The sequence below is a fragment of the Sciurus vulgaris genome, assembly GCF_902686455.1.
Source record: "Sciurus vulgaris genome assembly, chromosome: 2".
Classification (NCBI taxonomy): domain Eukaryota; kingdom Metazoa; phylum Chordata; class Mammalia; order Rodentia; family Sciuridae; genus Sciurus; species Sciurus vulgaris.
In genome coordinates this window covers 69,635,838-69,653,680 of record NC_136462.1, presented here as the reverse complement: position 1 = coordinate 69,653,680, position 17,843 = coordinate 69,635,838, and the positions used below count along the sequence as shown (strand labels likewise).

The 17,843-nt window shown below is 31.5% G+C and overlaps 1 protein-coding gene across 4 annotated transcripts in view; it reads left to right on the top strand.

Moving 5' to 3' along the window:
- The window catches only part of ARHGAP5 (Rho GTPase activating protein 5), a 74,714-nt gene extending 62,123 nt beyond the window's left edge, over nt 1-12,591 (top strand). For 3 of the 4 annotated variants that reach the window (XM_079127212.1, XM_079127213.1, XM_079127211.1), the window contains exons 4-7: nt 684-761; nt 3,809-3,940; nt 5,652-5,757; nt 9,656-12,591. In XM_079127212.1, coding sequence (XP_078983338.1) covers nt 684-761; nt 3,809-3,940; nt 5,652-5,757; nt 9,656-9,983 — 644 coding nt within the window. In that variant the 3' untranslated portion in view covers nt 9,984-12,591. Of the gene's footprint in view, nt 1-683; nt 762-3,808; nt 3,941-5,651; nt 5,758-9,655 lie in introns of those variants that run through there. The other variant, XR_013761863.1, reaches the window with a different exon arrangement.
- Nucleotides 12,592-17,843: the final 5,252 nt, after the last annotated feature.

Below are 17,843 nucleotides of genomic sequence, written 5' to 3'. Positions count from 1 at the left end.
GGGGTCAAGGGTTATTGGCGCTCATTGGTGTTTCTGGGCTGCTGGCCTCTCCGTTGCCCTGTCCAAGACACACAAGAGGCATAAAGTAAATGCAGAAACATCCTATACTGTCATTCTTAAAGGTCTATGATCATAAGCCAGTCCACCTTTGCTCTACTATGAAGGGTTTGTTTGTTTGTTTGTTTTTGGTATTGAGGATTGAACTCGGAGGTACTTTATCACTGAGCTATATCTCCAGCCTTTTTAAATTTCAAGACAGGGTCTCACTAAGTTATTTATGGTCTTGCTAAGTTCCTGAGACTGGCTTTGAACTTGGAATCCTTCTGCCTTAGCCTCTGGAGTTGCTGGGATTATGGTGTGTGCCTCTGTGCCCAGCAAGAATCTTTGCTTTTTTTCTTTTCTTTTTTTTTTTTTTTTTTTAACATATTGTGTTCAGGGTTTTAAGCTGCAATTAGAAGAATAGAGAAAATTTTGTCTACTGACTTTGTTCAGAAATGGATATACTGAATGATTTTAAATAGAAATCAGTTCATTAAAAACTTAAAAGATAACATACTCAAAATATTTTATTATTAAAAATATTTTATCATCGTGTTCTGGTAAATCACTAAGTACATAATATTAAGTATATTCTTTGTTGTATATGTGTTTCTAAAAACATGAATATTTCTTTGTTCTTTTAGGGTTATGTACTGAAGGACTTTACCGTGTTAGCGGAAACAAAACTGATCAAGACAACATTCAAAAGCAGTTTGATCAAGGTAGGAAGATAATTGTGTACAAATACAATCATTATTTATTATTTTCCTTATTGGAGTATCATGGTGGGAATATTTGTATTTGAAAACTTCTTAAGGAAATGCATATTTAGTGGAGGGAGTTTCAAAGTGGGACTAGAAGTATTAAATAGAATAGATGTCATAGTAAAGGTACAGGAGAGCAGGCAAAAGTCTGTTGTTTTTACCCTAGCAAGAAAATTATTATTTTAGAAACTTTTGTTATTGTTAAGGAGCTGACTAGTAGAGACTTAGGCAGTTGAAGATAAAAAATTTTTAAAATACATTTAAAGGAGAAGAAAGATTGAAAACAATAAGCAGTAGGTCAAGAAAATACAGTGATAATTTTTTTTAATGGAAATAGGAAGACAGAACAGGAGCTGTGAGAAAGGAGATACTGAAAAAGAAGGTCTTCAGTATTGAAACAGTCTTTCATAGGCCCAGTGGAATGAATAAGTAAATTTATAGATTTTGTTCCAGTAATAATGAAAGTATGTCATATTCCGAGATTGTAGGGAATAGTATAAAATAAATTGGGGGGGACAAGATTAGATATTTTATAGCTACCCTACTCTGTTTCTTCTAATATTTCATATTCTTTCCATATTTCATATTCTTAATTCAGTAAGCTATCTCACAAATAAAAGAGTATGATCAAAGTTCATAAATCCATCACCAGAATTAGAAAAGTAATAAATTGACTTATGAGACATAAGCATATTTATATATCAAAGATAATCCAATGTAAATGTTGCTGGGGGGGTCATTGATATTTACCATTATTAAAGCTCCTTATAAGTAAATTAAGTTAAAAAAAATATGAAAACCCAAAGTACTAGGGGGACCACAAGTGAATATTTTTAATGGTATTGGATTAGGGAAGTTCCTAAACTTGATTTGAAAACTAGAAAGTGTGAACAAAAGTAATGTAGACTGAACTACTTAAAATGTAAAAATTCTGTATGAGAATACAGATAAAACATTAAGCTGGGCACAGTGGAATATGCCTGTAGTCCCAACTGTCACCTGAGGCAGGAGGACTGCAAGTTGGAGACCAGCCTTGGCAACTTAAGGAGACTGTCTCAAAGTAATGAATGAAGTGGTAGCAGCACTCTTCAATCCCCAGTACCACAAGCAAAACAAAAAATGTGAAACTCAAACACAAAGTATCTTAGTGATGGTGTTGGAATACCAGTGCTAGGTTAAGCATTTATATCAGAAGAAAGTCACCAATAAATACTTGAATATATGTTTAGCTTCTACCAATGATAAAAAAAAAGAAAATTATTGAAAGTTTGCGTTATCAGAGTGGAAGATTGTATGATAGAGTGTAGGCAGACAAGTATCATATGTATTTTTGAGTACATTTTAAGGGCAGATTGTGAATATCAATTAAAATCAAGGTAGCTTTACTAGAGAAATTCTGCTTTTAGCAGTTGATGTTACAGAAGCCTTTTCACAAGCCTGCCTGGGCATTTGTTGAAGTATTTTTTGTAATTAAAAAGAAAAAAAAAAAAAAAAGTGGTAGGGGACCAGGAATGGTGATACATGCCTGTAATCCCAACTTCTCCCAAGGATTAGTCAGATGAATAGCCAGTTTGAGGCCAGCCTGGGCAATTTAGTGAGACCTTATCTCAAAATTTTATGAAGGATTAGGATGTAGCTCAGTTAGAGCACTTGGCCTAGTATGTGTGAGGCACTAGGTTTCAGTCCCCAGTACTGCCTTATAAAAAGAGCAGGAGAACCACTGGTGTATCTGTAAGTGTAAAATACTTAATAACCATGTAAAATAATTTACGTTTGTTAAAAATAGCAAAATATCATCATTTAGTGGCATGTATGTGTACAGAAATACATGATTTGCCAAAGACTATTGTGTAGGCCTATAGTCCATTTTAATAAAAATATATTAAGAGAAATTGTTTAGAATTTATAATATCAAACTGTTAAAATTTCATATCCAGTAATGAAAGCAGAGTAGTAGTTAATACCAAGGCTCCTGTATTCAGTTTCATGGTTTTGTTTTCTATCTTACCACCTACTATCTTTGTGTTCCATGAAAGTTAATCTTTCTAAATTTCAAATTCCTCATCTCTATAGTGGAGGTGACAAGAGTGAGCATGAAAATAATGAGATAATGCGTGTGAAGAATTTTCTGTGCTAGGTATGTTCATTGGGTAGCTATTATTATCCAATGAATGTAGCCTAAGGAAATAAGCTTCCATACATGAACGAAAGTATTTAGCAGAGCATCTTTTTAATACTTTTAAATGAAATAAATCAATCAAAATGCTCAGTAATAAAATATCATAAGTTGATCAATCTGGGGAATATTTTGTAGGCATTAAAATTGTTTTTGTAAAGCAAGATGTTAACAGTTGGAGATTCTGGGCTAAGAATATGTTTGATTTCTTAGAACTATTCTGAAAACTTGTGCAGATTTGCAATGATACAATTAAATGTTACCCAGAAAAAGCAAAATGTTTTTAAAAGTTGCTTGTGAAATTTTTATAATCTTTAATAATGTTTTAAAAATGTAATCTAATATAAAATGGACAAACGTTTAGGCAGTTATATATTTTTTAATGAACAGAAAAGAGCTGAAAGGCAACATGGCTGTAAAACATAAGCAGTTATTGTTTCTAGGTGATGGAGATAATTATTTTCTTTTTGCTGATCCATATTTTTACATTTAAGTAACTTGTTACAAAAAATTAACCTTATGAAAACACCCTTAGTATGTTCCACTCTTATTTTTTAAGTTGTAACCTCACTTATGACTACTTAAATTTAAACTTCATATGAAAATCTCAAATATAAAGTTAAAAGGTTCAAATTAGAATTTATATACATAATTCCTCTAAGTATGTAAAGTTCTTTGATATATTAATAAACCTAACAGCATTTTTTATTAACAACAGAAAGTGCTTCTTGCTTGGTTCTCTTTTTCCTGATCTATACAGTTTGTCAGTATCTAAAGAAAAGTGGCTAATGAGAAATAATCAGTTAAAATTTTTATTTTTTTTTTATAGATCATAATATCAGTTTAGTCTCAATGGAAGTAACAGTAAATGCTGTAGCTGGAGCTCTTAAAGCTTTTTTTGCAGATCTTCCAGATCCTTTAATTCCATATTCCCTTCATCCAGAGCTATTGGAAGCAGCAAGTAAGTATAAACTTCTTTTTCATTTTTCCTGTTTTGTTTTGAGAAAAATGCTGATGGCAGTTTTCAGACATTGATTGCTATTTAAAATCAAATCATACACTAAAATACATAACTATAAAAATCAACCTTACTAGAACTCTGGTTCTTAAAGGTGTTTTCTTCTAAACTGAAAATCAGAATCCCCAGGGATGGCACCTAGGAATATTTAGTTTTAGTTAGCCTCCCAGATTACTTAAATGCTACTCAAAGTTCATTATATGTACTAAAAATCTGTGGTTTATGTTTTTAACTCAAACTCAGAGGCACTGTAACAATATTAAATACTTCAAATGAATAGATATGGAATGTACTTCAGTAAAATATTAGCCTGTGTATGGTCTGCACACATAAAGTGTACACACATTTAAAACATTTTTTTAAATCAAGGAAATTAACTTTGTCTTCATATTTTAAGTAATTTTTGGAAAAGGTAAAGCAGGAACATGTGGTACTTAATTCCTACTTTGATATCAAATCATTCAGATGTTTCGAGTAAGCCAGTACTCTTTTATCTGGAAAATGAGGCATCATTTGGGCATCAAGTAACCTAGTAATTGAGTTACATTAACAGGTAAAATTTGTCTTTTCTAAATGTTTCTTTTTAATATTTCCTTTTTATTGGTAGTTTCAAGTTCTTTTAAGTGAGACTATTTCATTATAGTTTTGATTATATTAAAATGATTTCACTTTTTAAAAGAATTAAAAATCACTTTTGTATAGTCTCACAGAGTGTAGTTGCCTTATATGTGATCATGTGATGCTTGTAAATGAAGAAAGGGGTTCAGCTGATAGCTTAGATCTTATTTTTTTTACCATAACTTTCCTACTTAAGGACATTTTCAGGAATTGTTCAGAAGCAAAATGAGATACATGAGAATTTGTTAGTATTTAGTTATATTACCATGATAATATGGTATTTGTATTGGTCTCCAAAATGAAAAAACAATAATAAAAAAGCAATCTCTTATCTCCCATTTTTCACAGGACCACATTTCAGTTACCCTGTTTTATAATTTACATAATTTCGAGAATAATTATCTTAAAATGCTTATGCTACCTATAAATGACCATTTTTAATAAGTAGATTATGAGTAAGTGTGTATAGACAACTATGACCCAAGGGCCATTTTCAGAATATTACAACAAAATAAAAAGAAAATCTCATTACTTGTTAAAGTTATGCATAATTCAGATTGCAAAAGTTTTACTGGAAGATGGCCAATATTCATTTGTTATATCATTTATTGCTGCTTTTGTGCTTCATCTTGAGGGTTGAATAGTTGTACCACAAAGCCTGAAATATTTACGATATATAGCATTAATATTAAGAGACTAGAAGATTTGTAAGGAATTAGTTAATTCTGAATCAGTATCTAGTTATATAAATTGCTAATATACCATTTCCCATTTTATCAATGCTGAGTCACTTTGATCTTTGATGAATAGCTTTACTTATAAAAAGGCTATAGCAATAGTTGATTATTTGAATCGGTAATGTCAGTTGAAGTAATTTCTTAATTTAGATAATTAAGCAAGTTCATAAGCACTTTTTTTTATTTACCTATCCAAACAGGTAAAACACATTCTTAATTGTTTTTTAATACTAAGTGTTCACAGGAAGCAAGTATTTTAAATATGTGGGTTTCACACAAAATTTTTACTACTTTTACAGAAATCCCAGATAAAGCAGAACGTCTTCATGCCTTGAAAGAAATTGTTAAGAAATTTCATCCTGTAAACTATGATGTATTCAGATATGTAATAACACATCTAAACAGGTATTTTTGTTTTGTTTTTGAAAGTAAAATAAAATGCACTATCCATTTCAAAAATGTAAGCTTTGTAAATTAGGTAATTGTAGATTTTATTAAAGGAATGCAAACTAAACATGATTGTTTTTTCTATAATGGTTGTCTATATTTTCCTATTAATATCTAAAACCATATGGTTATTTTTGTACATGAAATAATTACATGAATACTGAGTACAATCAGTATATTTTCTTCTCCTGCTTGTTCCTTACTATTTCTGATAAATCATGATTTTATTTATAAAGTGACCATCATATAATTAACTAAATCAACCTATTTGTAGTTGGAAGAATTGAGGCCTAAAGAGGGAAATTATATTCCCCAAATCATATTATTAATAAGTGGCAAATTTTATGCCTAGAATCTAATTCTTAAAAGGTTTGATTTGTTTCTTCTATCATACTATGTTGCTGTTATATATTTTTCTTATTTTAAGTATTCCATATGGTATTTTTTTCTTTCTTTCTTTTTTTTTTTTTGTACATGGGATTGAACCTAGGGACACTTAATCACTATGCCACATCTTCAGCCCTTTTTGTTATATTTTTTAAAATTTTGTGACAGGGTCTTGCTGAGTTGCTTAGAGCCTCACTAAATTGCTAAGGCTGCTTGGAACTTGAGGTTCTCCTTCCTTAGCTTCCTGAGCTGCTGGGATTTACAGACATGTACCACTGCACCCACCAATACAGTGAAACTTTATAAAAAATTAACCTGTTACCTCAAGTGCTGGGCACTTATCCTTATAGTAATATCTCTAATTTGTTAACATTTATCATAGTTTCAAGTTTTTGCTTTTTTTCTGAAAAGATGATATTCCCAAAAACATTCATTAAATGAAAGGTAATAATGTGTTAATAGTTAAAAGCTTAGTCTTGTAGAATCAAACTGGTGTCATTATAAAATGTGTCTGTTCTATGTATGACCTTGGGGAAATTACTTTTTCTTGCTAAGTCTTGATTTTCTGAACTATAAAGTGGGAAAAATGACACTTCACAAAGTTGTTCTGAGAACTAAATGTGATTGTTAGTTTTTGTACTAATTTTTTTCTGTTTACTCTTCATAATGTTTTCTACTGGTATTTTTATGAATTGCAGAACTAGGGGTGTAGGTCAATGGTGGAGTGCTTGCCTAGCGTGTGTGAGGCTCTGGGTTTGATCCCCAGTGCTGCAATTAGTCAATAACTGCAGGGTTTGGGGGACTTTTTTAACTAAATAATATCAAGGCCTCTGCAAAGTGCATTTTACTCTATACTTCTTAAAAGAAGTTTAAAGTTTTATTATTGCTATTAGTGTGTAGTGTACAATTGTATTAACATTTCTTATAACCTTCTTCACAAATCTCTCATACCAACATGTATAGTATTGTAGTGTACTTAACAGTTTCTTGTTTTGACTAGTACAGTACTGTAAGGAGTGGTTGGTAGAATGATAACAATGTATTTAGATATTATAGCAGACTTTACCTAACTCACATGAAGTATAGAAGTATTTTATGAATATACTACTGTTTTAATGAAATGAAAATACAACTTCTGTTAAAAACATTAGGGAATACTGGGTGCAGTGATGCACTCCTGTAATCCCAGCAACTCAGAAGGCTGAGGTAGGAGGATCACAAGTTTCAGCAATTTAACAAGACCCTGGCTTAAAATATAAAAGAAAAAGGGCTGAGAAGGTAGCTCAGTAATAAAGCACTCCTGCGTTTAATCAGTTGCACTACCTAAAACAAAAACAAAAAAGATGAAGAAAATGAGGGCAGAAGACAAAAAATAGTTAAAGAATAACAGTGCTAGCCCATCATCATAATTAACTTAAATATTTACTGTGTTCCAGAACTGTGGTTTTGGCTCTGGTGATATGACGGTTAACACAGCCAAAAAGTACCTTTCATACATTAAGGAGCCAGCCTAGAACTGTATGATTAGAACAGAGTAAGGATGGTCAAAGAGAGAGCTCAGCAAGGAATATATAGTGCAGGGTTATATAGGGCAGTACTATTCAGAATGTAGCCCATTGACTTTGGTCCTCAAAATGTTTAATGACAAGTTAGCAATTTTTCAGAATGTAAATCACACATATCTAATTACCATATTGAGTTTAACTGATTTTTTTTCTTTAAGAGATGAGGCCTCTCTTCCTTTATGAAAGCAGTATTGCATGAATTTGCATTCTCTTACATGAATGATGTGGCGATCCACCAGAGGGTACAGCAAAGAAATAACACAATCAGACTTAAATTTTAAAACGAATGTTTGACTAGACTATAATTGGATAAGGCCCTCTTTGTGCCAGGTACTCTCAAAGTACTAGGGACATATTAGTGAACAAAACAAAATAGCTACATATTTCATGGAGCTTACTTTCTAGTAAAGGAGAAAATAAATCAGAGGTGATTAAAAAGTTGCTGTAGTTACAAAATTAATCTATGGAATTATTCTTTGGTTATATTCTCTTTGTCCACATCCACTAAGTGTCAAATGAGATTTTTCTTTTCTTTTTTTTTTTTTTTTTCCCCATTTGCTTTCCCTTGCCACTACTTAGTTACCATTTCTTATGTAGGGACCTCTAGGGTGGTTGTAGTTGAGCTCTTTCCCTGCCAAGTTTCTCTACTAATTTTTCCTTATTTCCAATGCTAGAATGATCTTTTTTTCTAAAACATCTTTCTGTAAAAATCCCTTGTGATTTAATAGCATTTTTATTTTCTTAGGATAAAATCTACACTTTTTAACACTGGGTGGTTCTGACTTCTTCAGTTGTATCTCCTTTCCTTTTTCCATAGACATCACTTAATTAAGCTCTGTTGTATTTTAACTAATAGCAATTAGTTAAATTAATACAAAAGTATCAATTTGTAACTAGTTTCTCATTACATCTTGACCTGACTGCCTCACTTGTTCCTAAAATGTGATCCCTAAAACAGTAGCATCAGCATCACCTGGGTACTTGTTAGGAATTCACATAACTAGGCCCCATCCCAGACATAATGAATCAGAAACTTCAGGTACTCCCCAGCAGTATGTTTTAATAAAACTTCCAAGAGATTCCAATACACGCTAAAGCTAACAACCACTGTTTCAACTGAAATTCCCTTCCTTCCCACCATTCTTCCCATGTTCATCATGTTTAACTTAATTCAGATATTACCTCTTAACAGAAGCTTTCCTTGACCACTCTCATTTCTAAATGATTTAATACCTTTGTACTTTTTGACCTGATATTCATACTCATGACGTCTTTCAACTTTATAAATATTTCCACAAAAGAATTATAAATTTGAGACCAGCCTCAAATTTTTAGAGACTCTGTCTCTAAAAAGCTTTTTTAAAGGACTAGGGATGTAATTCAATAGTAGAGCACTCCTGGGTTCAATCCCCAGTGCCCCTCCCCACCCTCCACCAGCCCCACAAAAAAAGTTGTTTTATGGAATGCTAAAAACTTAAGTGTTTTGAAAGTTCAAAATATTCTTGTTTGGGTTATTTTAAAGTACGTTTTCCAAAGCTGGTTGAAAGAGATGGCATATCCTGGTTTATTTTTTGATCTCATGATAGTCTTAGAGTCTGTAGGGTTTTGTTTTTAGTCTCATAATAGTCTTAAGAATTTAGGGTTTTCCCATGTATATATACAAATTCAGGCTTCCCAATGTAAATTTTGAAACCCTACGGCACAACTTTGTTAAAAGACTGTCTGGTATTCTCAAAAATAAATATTTTTTTTCCATTTCCTTTTTAAAATGTAGTTGAATAAGAAAAAGATATTTAAATTCAAAGTTAAGATAAAAGATAATACTAATATGAGATAATATCTAGCTCTAGGATTCTGTAATTGTCATGAGTTCTGATTTCTGTTTTTTCCTTTCATAATTTCAGGGTTAGTCAACAAAATAAAATCAACCTAATGACAGCAGACAACTTATCCATCTGTTTTTGGCCAACCTTGATGAGACCTGATTTTGAAAATCGAGAGTTTCTGTCTACCACTAAGATCCATCAATCTGTTGTTGAAACATTCATTCAGCAGTGTCAGTTTTTCTTTTACAATGGAGAAATTGTAGATACTGGGAACACTGTGGTTCCTCCACCACCTTCAAACCCAGGACAATTGGTGGAATCAATGGTACCCCTTCAGTTACCACCACCATTGCAACCTCAGCTGATACAACCACAATTACAGACGGATCCTCTTGGTATTATATAAATAGAAAGTGATTGCAGACAGCCTGAAATTGGACAAAAAGCAAATCTAAACATGCATGTTTCAGGGTTCAATAGAATACTTCATGTTTCGTACAATAATTCACATTCAAAATGATGAGACATTTTCTCTCTGAACTGTATGGTATTCCTCATTCACTTACATTACAAATCTTAAGACCATGTGGTAAGCATGATTGGAGAGGTTTAATTTTTATAAACAAAAATAGCTATAAAATACAAAGCTACTGCTGCATGCAACCTTATTGCAATCAGTATATCATTCCTGTGGCAATTTCTGTCACATTATATTGTGAATAAAATTTTTCTATAGAAATTAAATGATTTAAAAACTCACATATATGAAACATATAATGCTTTTCAGCCTGCTTTATGGCTGGTTTTGTTATTTGATGTGCTAATTTGGGCAACTTAATTTACATTCTAGCAGTCTGTGTAGATAACTAAAAGCCCAGTTAAGTATTTCATAATTTCAGGCTACTTAATGCCATGCTTGGGATGTGGTTTGAAAGAAAGAAAAATTACACAACATATTTCACATTTCTACACCTTCATTATTACTTCTAAGTAAACCTGTGAATGATTTGATGAGGGATAAATGAACCTATTTCTTTTATGCACATACCAAGGACATGCTTGTGGCTAAAGTGAGTTGATAATGTCGTGCAAAGGAAAGTTGTCACCAACTCATTTCTTTATGGTCCATAATGAAATAAACATTTTGTATACGGTTAATTCTGTAAACAGATGCATGTTCAAAAGATCTATGATGGTCTTGTAATCTTAATCTAATATATTTTAGATATTTTAATTTTTCCCTCTTGGGGAATGCATTTAGTATAGTGTAGAGAAATACTTCATGACATTTTCATATAAGGTTATATAACTTTTCATAAACATGAAATTTGTTGTAGAAAATTCTTTAAACCAAACATTTTAATCTAGGACTTCAATTTAATCTGTTCCTTGAATCTATTTTTATGTGGCCCTTAGAAACATATCCAAAAAACCCATTGCTAATATAGCAATAAAAATACTTTGGGTACTGACAGACTCCTTGGAGTGTGTATATATAAAATTACAAACCTGTATTCATATTATTTTCTGTGATGTGTTGTAGTAAAATCCAAAATGGCTTTTACACCATTTTTTAAACCAATTTTTTCCTTTCATGTTGGTACCAGAGTTGCTATAAATCACTGCTGCTTTTGGGGTTAAATATTTTGTTAGTGAAGATACAACCAGAGCACTAAATTATGGATTCAAATTTTTGGAATTGATGGCACAGGTAAATTTTGTTAGACTCTATTCAAAATTCTTTAATTATCAAACCATGGCCATTTTTTTTTTTCCCCGAAAAAAGAAAATGGTTTGTATTCCATTGCTAGATCATATGTTGTGTAGTAAAGAATAAACTTTGGTCAATGTTGTAATCTTCATCCATACTGCAATTTTAAGGTTATCTTACATGTATAATAGTAAATAGATGATTTTGAGATTCAAGGCTCCTAAGAGTTTGATTTGCTCCAGTTTTTCTAAATAAATATTCTTTCCTAACTGTTATGTCCTAGGCATTGTACTTCCAATTTTAACTTCAGAACCAAGATGTTGACATGAACCAGGCTGCTGTTGAAGTACATGTATATTATAAATTATCTTATTTGTGTTATACTCTTACATGTTATTATCTTTTCTAAGAAAACAAAGTCCCTATTATTCCTATTGCAAAGCACACAGGAATTAAGAAAGTACAGTAATTTTTAAGAAAAAAAAAATCCGGTAAATGTAGTATTCTTAACTTGTTCTATATTACTTATACCTATTGTCTATATAGCTTTAATTTATAGCTGTCAGTTTAACATTGGCATGTCTGGCAAAGAAAATTAAACTTTAAGAGTTTTATAAACTGTTTCTAGGTTGCTAAAGAATTTATTTTTCTACTATATATGGTATAGACAAAGCATCAAACTATGTACAGGAAAAAAGCCTGACTATTTCTATTGGAAGTAGGCTGAAAAAGAATTTTCAGAACTGTTCGTGTCTGGTTCATTCTGTCATAACTTTGCTATTGTAATATGTGAATTCCAGTTTATTTAAGCTATTCTCTTTTATACTGTGTTAATTTAACATTCATCTGCATTTAGTATCATTTTTATTATTAAAATTAGCATTTGCCATTTTCCATATGAAACCTTACACCTTTCCCAAATCTTATCTCTGCTTTTCTATGCATTTCTAATTGTTGATTTGACTCACTTCATAGTGAGTCACTTTAAATACTCTAGTTCAATCAACCAGTAGGTTACAGTTTTTGAAAATTAAAGTACGGTTTAAAGCTCAGTCTGTTACACTGAATTGTGTTTGTTTTTGCCAAGGATTTAGATATGTTTTTAAATATTAGCAAAATGATTCTAAAAACAAAATAACAAATTAACCTTTTTTCTGGTAAGTTACTGGAAGATTTCACTGTTTAGGGACGTATCATATATGAGACTTCCTAAAGGATTTAAAGAATAGTAGATAGTCTCATAATTATGGGTAAATATCAAGGCATTATATTTTAAAATATTAAATAAAATTCCATCTACACACGTTGCCATTGTTTCATTTAAAGTTCAATGCTTACCGTTACTACAATATTGGATTTAACAGTATCTAGATTAGCAGTATAAAGAAGCATAGTGGTACTGTATTTCAAACTTTCAGTAGATTTTTTAGAAGTCAAATACTATTCAACAAATACTTATTAGGATATACCAGTAATTTAAGAACAAAATTCCAGGCGCACAATATACTTCTGTTTGAAATGGTATTTAGTAGTACTTTTTCCCCCTTAACATTTACAATGTAAATACTGTAGGTAACAGCAATCTAACTTAGCCAAAAAGCAGCTTTTATTTTCCATACTGTGTGTAAATAATGTAGACCTTTTGTTTTTGTTTGTTTTTTGTTTTTTTGGGTTTTTTTTTTTTGTTGTTCATTTTAAGGTACTGGAATCTAATTTCTAATATCTCTTAGATATAAATAAAAGGGATCGATCGGAATAAGAACTTAGGCCTTAGCTTCCATGGTGAATTTTAGTTTTTTATACAGTAATAATTGTGATGCTATTTGTCAACTGGATATAAATATATATATAATTTTAAAAAGTCAAAGTGGTTTGTTTCTTTGTTTATAATTAATGTAATTTTGTGCTTCACCCAGAGGATGCTGCAGTAAATTAAGTATCAGTGAAGCTTCTGATGTACAAAGAGTGCTATAAATAAAACGTAAAGAAGCCGTGTAATTCTAAGTTATAGTTGCCTCTATTTTTACCATTTTGTTGGTAAAAATCAGCTGATTTTTTTCAAGAAAAATATGAAAAATAATTGATGTTAATATGATGGAATTTTTATTAGGAAGATGTATTATTGTGCTTCCCCTGTACCAAAAAGGAGATCTAAAATTCATAATGGATGTATATAGATGAAAATTGGATCTTTTTTAAGTTTTTTAATTTTTTAGTTGTCAGTGGATCTTTTTTTTTTTTTTTTTTTTTTAAATATGTGGTGCTGAGAATTGCACCAGTGTGTCAGGCATGCCAGGCAAGCACTGTACCACTGAGCCACAACCCCAGCCCATGAAAATTGAATTTTAAAAATGGTCAGGGAAATGAGATTATATGTAGATTTCTAAAATTCAAATGTTACTTGGATTTTGAGCTGTGGCTAGACATTCTTGAGCCACTGGAAATATTTTGAAGTGTATCCTAGTTATGGCAGAGACTTTAACATTAAAGGATAATAATATTTTTTGTTTTCTTTTCATGGCTTGGAAGTAATAAACCAAACTTGAATATGTATGCTGTCAAATTCTGTGGATCTGGTGAGGTCTGTTTGACTTGACTCTTTGTATTTATCTTGGATTTAATCATCTTAATTAAGCAGTTTAATTCTTAGGCTGCATAACTTCTCTTTTGTTTCAATACATTTGGGGCATGTTTAATTTTTTATTGTATTTGAATTGAAATTCGTAGCCTTTTAGGTGATCATATATCTGAAAATAAAATTTTCTAAGTTTGAATAAGGGAAGAAACTACTTTTAAAATCATTTTCTTATGGTAGCATCATTCTGTACTTGAAAAGACTATAAGCATTAATATCCATATTCCAACATCCTGTCTTTTGATATGATCCAAGTACTAGTCTAAAGTAGTTCAAATCTAACTAGTGAACTTGAGACTCTTTGCTGTTCATTTGAACCTCATCACCATCCTTCATGCATAAACCAGTTCACTCACACATAAACACTCTTTTTATCTCTGGAGGAGGAAGATAGGAAGAATAATGACATCTGACACTGTTCACATCTTAATTAAAAGTTACAGAGTTAGATAGACTACAGAAATTTTGAAGGCATGGGAGTGATTTAGAAAAGTGAATAGTAGTTGATAAAATTGTTAGTAAATATATAATCCTTGAAATTAACATGAAGCTGGCAGTATGGTTTAGTCATATTTACCTGTTCTTAGGAGTATTAAGACCTGCAATGAATGCACTGTTTAAGTAGCTGCTTCAGAATTTGTACATGAGGAACAGTACTGGTTTATTCCCAAAGTACAGACTTCCTGCTCAATTTTATTCTAGAGTGGTACAAGTTATTTTGAGCCATTTAATAATGGCCCTCCAATCCTAATAGTTTAAATTTTCAGTATTTTAACTTTTTTCAAACATTCTCATTCTGTATTTTTAATAACAATATAAATGATGTGGATTTAGCATTGACCTTTTGTTTTTTACTTCACTATTCACCCAAATTAGTTTGGTCTGTATTTCATCAGATAATTTTTTCTTGTGTCCTTGAATTGTGACTGTTTTGTCCTGTTTAGTATTTTCCGTATTCTTACTGTAAGTTCTTAAAATACTTTATCAGCTTTGCACTTGTGGCTTTTACTTCAGATTCTTCATATTTTATTTTTCTCAGTTTATATGTTAAAAGAAGCAGAGTTATAATACTTATTTCCCTAAAATAAGTAAAATCAGAAACAATTTACAGTCTTATTTTTGTGTGTAGGTGAATTTTTTTCATTTATTACTGCATTATAGTTATGCATAACAGTTGTTCATTTTGACAAAATCATATATGCATGGAATTTGATTTACTCTATTTTAGTCCAGTTCTGCTCCTTTTTCCTCCCCTCCTCCCTCCTCCTATCCTTTCTCTGCTGTTCTTCCTTTCACTTGTTTGTTTTTGATTGGTGCTTATACATAAAGGGGGAATTCATTGTGGTATATTTATACTGCATATAGTATGATTTTTTTGTTAAATTTGTTCTTCATTTTCTCCTCTTTCCCATCTCCCCTCCCTCTCCTTCACTGATCATCCATGTATCTTTATAATAGCTGATCTCACCCCTCTCATTTTGCTCTAGCTTCCACATATGAAAAAACATTCAACCCTTGATTTTTTATTCTTTTTTCGCTTAGCATGGTTTTTCTAGTTCCATCTATTTATCAGCAAATGCCTTAATTTACTTTTTTATGATTAAAACTACCATTTTGTGTATACATTTTTTTAAATCCAATTATTGATGGTCATCTGAGCTGGTTTCGTAATTTGGCTATTATGAATTGTGCCACTATAAACATTGTGACTATCTCTGTAGTATACTGATTTTAGTTCTTTTGGATAAATACCAAGGAATGGGATAGCTGGGTCTATCCCGGTTTCCATTTCCAGTTTTATGAGGACTCTCCACACTACTTGCCAGAGCAGTTACACTAATTTGCAATTCTACCAACAATGTATACATGTACTCCTTTCCCCATATTCTTGCCAGTTTTTATTATTTGTACTGATAATTCCTTTCTGTCTGGAGTGAAATGAAATCTTAGTATAATTTTGATCTGCATTTCCCTAATAGCCAGAGATGTTGAACATTTTTCCATATATTTGTTGCCTATTTGTGTCTCTTTGAAAAATGTCTGTTTAGTTCTTTTGCCCATTTTATTGATTGGATTATTTATTTTGGGGGGTGGTAAGCTTTTTGAGTTCTTAATATATTCTGGATTAATGTCCTGTCAGAGGAGTAGCTGGCAAAGATTTTTTTCCCATTTCAGTAGACACTGTCTTCATGCTCTTAATCATTTCTTTTGCTGTGCAGAAACTTTTTTTAATTTGATTACTGATTCCTGGTTTTCTTTCTTGAGCTTTAGGGGTCTCGTTAAGGAAGTCAGTTCCTGCATAAATGTGATGGAGTTTTGACCCCATGTTTTTTGACAGTTGCAGTTTCTGGCCTAATTTAACTTCTATGTAGGGTGAGAGGCAGGAGTCTAGTTTCATTCTTCTACGTATGGATATTCAGTTTTCTCAGCACCTTTGTTACTAATTATTTGAGAAAATATTGTCTTCAGTTATCTTCTCAAGATTTACTTCTTGGAAATTTTATTTCTTGATTCTTCATTTGTTGGCAATTAGGCATAGCTGCTATGTTTTGGTATTATAATATATGAAGTGAGAGAAACTATTAGTAGCAATGTACCTTTAAAATACAAGCTAAAATCTGTTTCAGCCAGTACTTTAATTACAAAACAAATGTTGGATTACCCTAAAGTCCATTTTAAGTATTATTTTCATGGTGTAGCTCAGGAGTTAGCAAACTTGTTCTGGAAAGGCAGTAAGTACATTATGGTTTGCAAGTCATACGATCATTATGGAACTACTTAGCTCTGCTGTTGTGTGCCATTAGCCATATACAGTACAGAAATTAATGAACATGATTGTGTTCCAATAAAGTTGAGTTTGACCCACAAACTATGCTTGACTGATGATCCCTGGCATAGATTGTTAGTAAAGCTAAACTCTCCAATTTTTGTCTGTGGAATAATGATAGATTAATTCAAAATAATACAGATTGGAGTAAATTTTTACAAGGAATGATAGTTACCCTCTCTTCCTATCACTTTTTTTCCAAAGTAAATTATCTTAGGTGTAAGTACTAAGTTTAAAAAAGAAAAGAAAAGAAAAAACTATGTGGAATGTTTTTTAAAGAGTTTACTAAATTATTGAAACAAGGCATCTGAAAGAGGACTGATGGATGTATACTTCAGTGCTGAATTGTTTTCACAGCTTTATTCTAAAGGACTGCTACTAGAGGTTAGTAATTGCAATTCCATATGCTATACATTAATGCCTACTAAGTAAAGATTTCAATAAGTTATAGCATAGATTAATGAAGTGATATGTAGTTAACCCTAAAAAATCAAAACCATATCCATAATGAGTCCAAAAACCATGATAGTCACTTAATAGATGATTTCTCTAATGTTTAGAATACACTGACCAGAGAGTATTCAAGTTCTTATGGAGAATCTTATAGGAGAGAAACAATTGTGAGAGCAGGGCTTCATTCAGAAGGTAGTTTTTATTGGATGTCAGAGAATGCACAATGGAGAAAATGTGATCATTGAAAATTATTGAAGCCACACCTCAAAATCTGCAATCAACAGAAATATACATTAAATACAGGGAGAGGGTCATCAAAGGATCATTTGCCTCATATCCATTATGTTCATATTGGAGAGAGCTGTGAAGGTGTTTAACGTGAATTGATATCAGAGAATGCACACTGAACATACAAATGCAGTGACCATGGAAAAGCCTTATCCCAGAAGTAGGAATTCATACACCAGAATTTCATATGGAAGAAAAATTTATATACAGAATGTGGAAAGACTGCTAACCACACACCAAACTTGATTATAGAACTATAGCTCTCTTCCAAGATGGCTTCCAGTGATCCAAGTTGGTTATTTACATTCCTGCACATGATGTACTAATTGTACCAAGATTGGTATCTGTGACT